Source organism: Myotis brandtii, unplaced genomic scaffold, assembly GCF_000412655.1.
Source record: "Myotis brandtii unplaced genomic scaffold, ASM41265v1 scaffold247, whole genome shotgun sequence".
NCBI lineage: Eukaryota > Metazoa > Chordata > Mammalia > Chiroptera > Vespertilionidae > Myotis > Myotis brandtii.
In genome coordinates this window covers 857,876-866,490 of record NW_005359352.1, presented here as the reverse complement: position 1 = coordinate 866,490, position 8,615 = coordinate 857,876, and the positions used below count along the sequence as shown (strand labels likewise).

General features: G+C 56.3%; 1 protein-coding gene across 1 annotated transcript; it reads right to left on the bottom strand.

Moving 5' to 3' along the window:
* Positions 1-443: 443 nt before the first annotated feature.
* On the bottom strand, positions 444-8,614 carry CYS1 (cystin 1; the record flags this gene model as incomplete). The annotated part of the gene is made up of 3 exons (XM_014540533.1): positions 444-968; positions 2,094-2,146; positions 8,537-8,614. Coding segments are annotated over 3 exons (237 nt in total), but the record flags the coding sequence as incomplete, so codon positions are not given.
* Position 8,615: the final 1 nt, after the last annotated feature.

Sequence of the window (8,615 nt, the reverse complement as noted above, 5' to 3'; positions counted from 1 at the left end):
TCCGGGAGCAGCCACACCTGGGCCATGCCGGAAGTCCCGCCTCCCCGCCTGCCCGTCAGGCTGCAGTCCTGGCCCAGCCTCTGATGGAGGGGCGTCCTGGGCCAGGCAGCCTTGTCTGTCAGTGGTGAGGGCAGGTGGCCCCGGAGGCCTCTCCAGGCGGGCAGTTCCGTGCCCAGGGGGCGGGAACCAGGCAGGGCAGGGAGCCTGGAACCCTGCGACCCCAGTTGTCAGAGTGGGCAGAGCCTCCAGGACTCCCTGAGGCCCAGCGGGCGGGATCCCTTTGGGAGGCAGCTCCTGCACAGGCTCCATCAGTCCTGCTCCTCAGGGGAGGCTGGGAGCCCGCAGGTGGTCTCACCTGGGAGCCTGTTAGAAATGCGGGCTCGGAGGCCCCCACGGCCCCACCGAGTCAGAATCTGCATTTCATCTCCAAGAGTGGGCAGAGCCTCCAGGACTCCCTGAGGCCCAGCGGGCGGGATCCCTTTGGGAGGCAGCTCCTGCACAGGCTCCATCAGTCCTGCTCCTCAGGGGAGGCTGGGAGCCCGCAGGTGGTCTCACCTGGGAGCCTGTTAGAAATGCGGGCTCGGAGGCCCCCACGGCCCCACCGAGTCAGAATCTGCATTTCATCTCCACGACATTCACCTGCAGAACTCAGGTGACTCCCTCCGGCCGGCCGCCCCATGACCACCTCCTGGCGGCAGCACGCAGGCCGGCGGCTGGCGAGCTCCGGACCCTCTGATGTGGGTGGGAAACAGTTTGAAGGTCCGTGCGTAGCTGCCTGTGGGCAGCAGCTCAGCTCCAGCTCGGCCCGGGAGGGGCAGGGTGCACCCCCAGCCCAGGCTCCCGGAGCCGGTCCGGCGGGGCCTCAGTGGCAGTACTCCTGCTCGATGCTGGCCATCAGCTCCTCCTCCGAGCAGTCGTACAAGATGACCGACCGCCTCTCCGGCCTCTCCTGGCTGCTGCCCGGGGCTCTGCGGCCGGAAACAGACGCGGTGTCAGGAGGCGAGGCGTGGCCGTGGGACTCAGTATCTCTCCCGGGGAGCCGCCATGGCCCCGCCAGGGGATTCTGCTCATCCCGTGACCAAAACCAGGAAGCCGGCCCTGGGGACACCTTCCCGGACTCCCCCTCTCGGCGAGCAGGCCTCTGCCCCTGCCTGCAGCGAGCCAGGGCTGAGTGCTCAGGGCGAGGCCCGAGCGAAGAGCCCAGTTCCGGTCCCGGCTCCGCCACTTACTAGCTCAGGGACCTTTCTTTTTCTCTAAAATGGAGCTGTCTTCACAGGTTCCTTCTGAGGCAGAAATGAGGTAAAATGCATGGACAGCATGTGACACAGTCTTGCCCTTGGCAAGTGTGTGTGGGGGGGGGCGCCACAGCCATTGGCCTGATGCTCCCTGACCCCCCACCTCTGGGGGTCCCACAGGAGCTGCTGCGGGGGACAGGGTGGGGCCCCCCCACAAGCCGACCTGAGGGTGAGCCGAGATGCTGAATGCCGTGTGTCTAGCATGGAGCGTGGCACCTAGAAGTGCTGGGCAGAGAGGTCCCAGCAAAGCCCCTGACACTTCCTGTCCCTGCTGTCCCCTCGGGGGCTCGCGGAAGGTGGCCAGGGCAAGGCATTCGGAATGGGGGGGCACCTCACAGACCCCAAGGGCGCCAGGGTCTCTTGAACAAGCCAGAGGGGAGCAGGAGTCCCAGGGCATCCATTCTGGGTCCTCAGCGGACCCTTCCAGGGGTTAAGTGTGTTTTCCTGGGACTAGAGGGGCCCATCTGTCCCCCTCTAGGCAGTAAACTCCTAAAGGCCAAGGTCAGTGTCTCATCCTGAGTGATGGGTGAGGCTGCGACCGGGAGGGGCGGGTCCGGGACGCCTGAGTGACTGGGTCAGGGCCTTTTTCAGGAGGGTCACAGCTGCTGGGACTGGGAGGTTCTGCGCTGTCCCAGGGCTGGGGCCTGCCCCCTCTGCGTGCCCCCCCCCAAGCCCCCCAGCAGAGCTTTGCATTCTAAGAGGGAGCTGCAGGGGGGAGGGGAATGGGGCCCTGAGGCTGTGGTGCAGGTGGAGCCCAAGGAAGAGCCGAGTCCAGCAGCAGGTGACTCCCGGACTTACTCAGACACGCCGCTGCTCTCCGGGGGGTCTTCCACTCTGTGCTCCGGGGACACCTTGAGAAGGACAGAAGGAAGAGGCATCAGAGGGTGACCGGTGGCGAGCCTCCCACCGCCCGGCTTTCTGTGACACCGATGGCCACCACGTTCAGCCCAGGGCTGAACAACATCCCCCTGTATGTGTGTACGGTCGGCCCTCCGTATCCGCGGGTTCTGCATCCAGATCCAACCAACAGGTCGGACATAGAAAAAGCAGCTCACGTTGCTGATGTGCACGGTGTAGTGAGGCTGCGGTGGTTGTGTTTGCAATGAGCACAGTCAGGGTTTTCTCTCGTCTTCATTCCCCAAGCAACACTGTAAAACGACTGTTTACACAGCGTTTGCATGACATTAGGTGTTATAAGTAACCCAGCGATGGTCTAAAGCGGTGGTCGGCAAACTGCGGGCTTGAGAGCCACACGCAGCTCTTTGGCCCCTTGAGTGTGGCTCTTCCACAAAATACCACGTGCGGCGCGCACGTACAGTGGCCACCACGTTCAGCCCAGGGCTGAACAACATCCCCCTGTATGTGTGTACGGTCGGCCCTCCGTATCCGCGGGTTCTGCATCCAGATCCAACCAACAGGTCGGACATAGAAAAAGCAGCTCACGTTGCTGATGTGCACGGTGTAGTGAGGCTGCGGTGGTTGTGTTTGCAATGAGCACAGTCAGGGTTTTCTCTCGTCTTCATTCCCCAAGCAACACTGTAAAACGACTGTTTACACAGCGTTTGCATGACATTAGGTGTTATAAGTAACCCAGCGATGGTCTAAAGCGGTGGTCGGCAAACTGCGGGCTTGAGAGCCACACGCAGCTCTTTGGCCCCTTGAGTGTGGCTCTTCCACAAAATACCACGTGCGGCGCGCACGTACAGTGCAATTGAAACTTTGTGGCCCATGCGCAGAAGTCGGTCTAAAGTATTTGGGAAGTTGTGTGCAGGTTATACACAGACACTGCACCATTTTAAAGAAGGGACTAGAACATCTGAAGGTTGTGGTGTCTGCGGGGGGCCCCCATGGACACCAATGGTGACTGTACCACTTTTCTAAAGAAAATTTATTCTTATTTTTCCAATTTACAGTCAATATTATTTTGTATTAGTTTCAGGTGTACAGCCTAGTGGTTAGATAATCATCTTTTACAAAGTGTCCCCCCAATATTTCTAGCACCCACCTGGCACCCATACACAACCATTACTATTACTGACTATAGTCCCTATGTTGTACTTTTCATTCCTACGACTGTTTTGTAGCTGCCAGTCTGCGCTTCTCAATCCCTTCACCTTCCTCACCCAGCCCCCAACCCTCCCCTCACCCAGCAACCATCACTTTGTTCTGTGTATCTAGGAGTCTGTTTCGGTTTTGTTTGTTTATATGGCTCTTTAGATTCCACATATAAATGAAATCATATGGGATTTGTCTTTCTCTGGCTGGCTTATTTCACTTAGCATAATACCCTGTGTCCATCCATGCTGTTGAAAACAGTTAAGAACTCATTCTTTGCCCTAACCTGTTTGGCTCAGTGGATAGAGCGTCAGCCTGCAGACTCAAGGGTCCCAGGTTCGATTCCGGTCAAGGGCATGTACCTTGGTTGCTGGGCACATCCCCAGTAGGGAGTGTGCAGGAGGCAGCTGATCGATGTTTCTCTCTCATCGATGTTTCTAACTCTCTATCCCTCTCCCTTCCTCTCTGTAAAAAATCAATAATATATATATATATATTTTAAAAAAGAATTCTTTTTTAGGGCCAAGTAGTATTCCGTTGTGTAGATGTACCACAGCATTTTTAGCCACTTGTCTAGTGATGGACACTTGGGCTGCTTCTATACCTTGGCTGTTGTAAATAATGCTGCAGTTGCCCTGATGGGTTTGGCTCAGTGGATAGAGCGTCGGCCTGCAGACTGAAGGGTCCCAGGTTCGATTCCGGTCAAGGGCATGTACCTTGGTTGCGGGCACATCCCCAGTGGGAGGTGTGCAGGAGGCAGCTGATCGGTGTTTCTCTCTCATCGATGTTTCTAACTCTCTATCCTTCTCCCTTCCTCTCTGTAAAAGATAAATAATTATATATATATATATATTTTTTAAAAAATAAAAAAATAATAATGCTGCAGTGAACATAGGGGGGCATGTATTCTTTTGAATTAGCATTTTAGGTTTCTTTGGCTATTTACCCAGAAGTGGAATCACTGGGTCATAGGCAGATCGGTTTTTAATTTTGGGGGGAAATTCGTACTGTTTTCCATGCTGGCTGCATTCCCACCGGCAGTGCTCAGGGTCCCCTCTCCTCTGCCTCCTCCCAGCACTGGTTGGCTTATGGGTGACAGCCATTCTGACAGGTGCGAGGTGACCTCTCATTGTGATGGCACCGTATGTTCTTTATGCATCTTGTTTGCCCGTCCGCCGATTGCCTCCGCCCTCTGGCGGTTGTGACTGACGCTCCTATGAACATGGGTGCACAGGACTCCACATGAGACGGGCTTACAGTTCCTTGGCCTGGATATATTCTCAGGGGCCACAGGGAGAAAAACAACACTTCTACCCAACTGTCCTCCAGCCGTTTCTCTGAAGTCACCCTCAGTTCCCGCTGGTCAGTTTCTGCTGGGCCCAGCTTTGCCGTCGCCTGGGATGGCTTTTCCTTTCGCCACCAGGTTCTGTAAGGGTTGTTACAGATACAGTTTCTCCCGTCAGGAGCACAACGGGGCGGAAGAGCACAAGGTTGGAATCAGACATCTGCACCGGCAGCCCGGCTGGCCTCCTCGCGGGGCAGGGACGGCGCACACACCATCACACCCGTGAACTGGACACCCTAAGGCTGCATCCAAAAGGTAGGCACACTCTTTCCTCAGTGATTCCCCTGCCTTGACGTTGACTTGACCTTCTCCGATGGGCGATGTTAGGCGCCCTTCCAGACGTACAGCTTGCAGAAGGTGCAAGGGGAGCGGGGATGGGAAGCAGAGACACAGCGGCCCCTGGTGGCTGCTCCAGGCCCCGGACAGACACAAGTGTCCGCCACCAGACAGCTGGCGGGCTGCCACCTGGAGGTCAGACAGCTGGACCCAAGGAGGGCAGAGCCGGCCGGGCGTGGGAACCTGGCTGAGCTCAGGGAGGGCGCTGTGTCTGGGCCACAGGGCCGGGCGGGGCATGTTGTCACTTGAAACCCTGCCCTACATGGTGTGGCTCAGTGGATAGAGCGTTGGCCTATGGACTGAAGGGTCCCGGGTTCGATGCCGGTCAAGAGCACATGCCTGGGAGTTCACTATTGGTGTATAGAAATGCCTCAGATTTCTTGGGGTTAATTTTGTATCCTGCTACATTGCCAAATTCATGTATTAAGTCTAGTAGTTTTTTGATGGAGTCTCTAGGGTTTTGTATGTATAATATCATGTCGTCTGCAAATAAGGACAGTTTTACTTCCTCTTTTCCTTTGGATGCCTTTTATTTCTTCTTCTTGTCTAATTGCAATGGCTAATACTTCCAGTACTATGTTGAACAGGAGTGGTGAGAGTGGGAAAAATATATTTTTTAAAAAATAATAAACCCCACGGAGGCTGTGTAAAACCCCACCCAACAGGAGGAGGGGTTGAGTGAGATGGTCTCTGAAAGTCTCCTCTGGCTCTTCTTCCAAGCAGGGTGTGTATTTTTAGAAGAGTGAAATATCAACAGTTAGTTTTTAGCAAACCCACTACATATCTTACCAAAATGTATTCTGTCCTTCTTCTATCTAAAGAGTTCTCCCCTTAGCTCTTGACACTTTTGTATGTATATACAGGGTGGGGCAAAAATAGGTTTACAGTTGCTCGTGTGGAAAATAATACAATAACTAATAAATAATAATACAAGGAAAAAACTGTTGCTCGTACTCAGAGCCGAAAACCTCCTTTTGCCCCACCCTGTATACGCACACACCTGTCAGTGAGATATGTGATCACACAGAACAAGTGGCAGGAGTTTGAAGGATACAATTGGGTAGGTTTTGACATGTGGATACACCTGTTAACCCGTCACTGCAATGAAGATACTAAACGCGTTCTTCCACTCTGTGCGGCCTACCTCCTTCCCTCCCACCTGCCACCTCCACCTCCCACTTCCACCTCCTTCCCTCCCACCTCCACCTCCACCTCCCACTTCCACCTCCTTCCCTCCCACCTCCACCTCCACCTCCCACTTCCACCTCCCACCTCCTTCCCTCCTACCTCCACCTCCCACCTCCACCTCCTACTTCCCACCTCCACCTCCACCTCCCCCTCCCCACCTCCACCTCCACCTCCTACTTCCCACCTCCGGGTACCTCATCTCTCAGCCTCAGCCGATTTCAACCAAATTTGGCCAATCCGGTTCAGCCCTCTCACCACCAGAGGGAGCTTACAGGCCTCCCAGGCAAGCAGAAGCTGTGGGCCCAGGGGCACCTCGCTCAGAGAGCTGCTTTACAAGTTGCTAAAATGACAAAGGACTTTCAAAAGGAGGCTCTGACTCTGAGACCACAGTCCTAGGGCCTCTGCCTCCCTCCCAAGACTTGGCCTTCAGGAACGTGTTTCCAAAGAGAGAAAGTCAGGGGGACCCACAGACGCTGAAGGGGGCGGGATTGGAGGAGAGTGACAATAAATTACACTCACATAGTGTTTTGTCACTTGATAAAGCACATTCACACTCTGGTCTGTGTATCTCAACGGTTAGAGCATCAGCCCCTGCACCAAAGGGTTGTGGGTTCAATTCCCGGTCAAGGGCACTTACCTGGGTTACAGGTTCCATCCCTGGCCCCAGCCGGGGCACCTGCAGGAGTCAACCAATCGGTGAGTCTCTCATATTGATGTTTCTCTCTCTCTTTCTCCCTCCCTTCCTTCCACTCTCTCTAAAAATCAATGGGAAAAAATATCCTCGGGTCAGGAATATCAACACAAAACAAAAAAGCACATTCACATATATTTTCACATAATTCCTCCAAGCCTCCAGCCAATGAACACTCACAGAGTGCTTAGCTAGACTCGTGCTCCACCTGGGTGTGCTCCCTGACCAGACCCTCGCTCCCAGAGGCAGACGGCCTGGCCTGGCTCCTGGTCTGGGGAGGTTGTGTGTGTGTAGGGTGGGGGTGCTTGGGCAATCGCCGTGCTGGGCCCCAAGGCCTCTAATGTGAATGCGAAGCCGCCCTCGGCGGCTGCTAAGGTCCCTTCACCTTAGTCATCTGGGGTCCTCAAACTCTCAGGAAACCCAAGGCGCCTGAGCTGGTTTGGCTCAATGGACAGACTGGAGGGTCCCGGATTCGATTCCGGTCAAGGGCACGTACCTCAGTTGCATGCTTGATCCCCAGCCCCAGTTGGGGCACGTAGGGGAGGCAACCAAGCGATGTGTCTCTCTCACATCGATGTTTCCCCCTCTCTGTCTCTTCCCCTCCCTTCCACTGTCTCTACACGTGGATGGAAAGATACCCTCAGGTGAGGATTAGCCAAAAACAAAGAAACCAACGGGCCCTGCTGGCTCTCAGCGGCAGAGTCCAGCACCCCAGGTGGTGGCCTTGGGCCGGGGCCGCCCTCCCTGGTGACGGCTCCTGGTCCTCAGGCCCGGGACCATCTCCATCCTGGCCAAACCACTGCTGACCCTCCCACCAGAGTCTGGTTAGGGCTCGTCCCAGCCCCGTGGGAACTCGGGCTCCTGGGACACGTTTTCGGCAGCATCTTTCGGGGTAGTGCACGCCCAGCGACGTCCTGTCCACTTCTTTCTACACCTTCCCATGCCCAGCATGAGGTGGCCACCCCCCAGGCCTGGCATCTGGCAAGGCCCGTGAGGCTCTGCTCCAGCCCCGACAGGCCAGCTTCCTCCGACCACAGACAGCAGCCAACACCCCAGCCACCTGTGTCCCCGCCACCAGGCCGCCATGGCCTTGCACATGGGGTTCTCTCTGCCCCAGTGCTCCCTCCGCCTGTTTGCCTGGCTCATGCACAGGCCCTCCCAGCCTCAGGTCGAGCCTGTCCTGGAAGCCGGCCTGACTCCTCCAGGGCTCAGCTGCTTCTCCTGCGGACCCCTTTTTAAATTTATTTTTTATTTTTATTGATTTCAGAGAGGAAGGGAGAGGGAGAGAGAGAAACATCCATGATGAGAGAGAGTAACTGACCGGCTGCCTCCTGCATGCCCCACACTGGGGATGGAGCCCGAAACCCGGGCCTGTGCCCTGACCAGGAACCCAACCGTGACCTCCTGGCTCAGAGGTCGACGCTCAACCCCTGAGCCAGCCTCGGGGCCCCTGCAGACTTTATACAGATCCCAGAACACACTGCCCTCCGCTTTCTGCCTGCAGATCGCCCTCCGCCCCCCACCCCCATTAGACCGCCGGCTTCTTTAGGACCCACAGCTGCCGTCTGTGTTCCTCTCCAGCACCCAGAGCTGCCCGGCCCCACACAGCAGGAGCCCAAACAGCACCTGAGAAGGGGCTGGAAGGATGAGTGAGGCGGCCCTGCCCCGGGGGCGGCTGGTACCCAGCAACTTGGTGGGCGGGGGC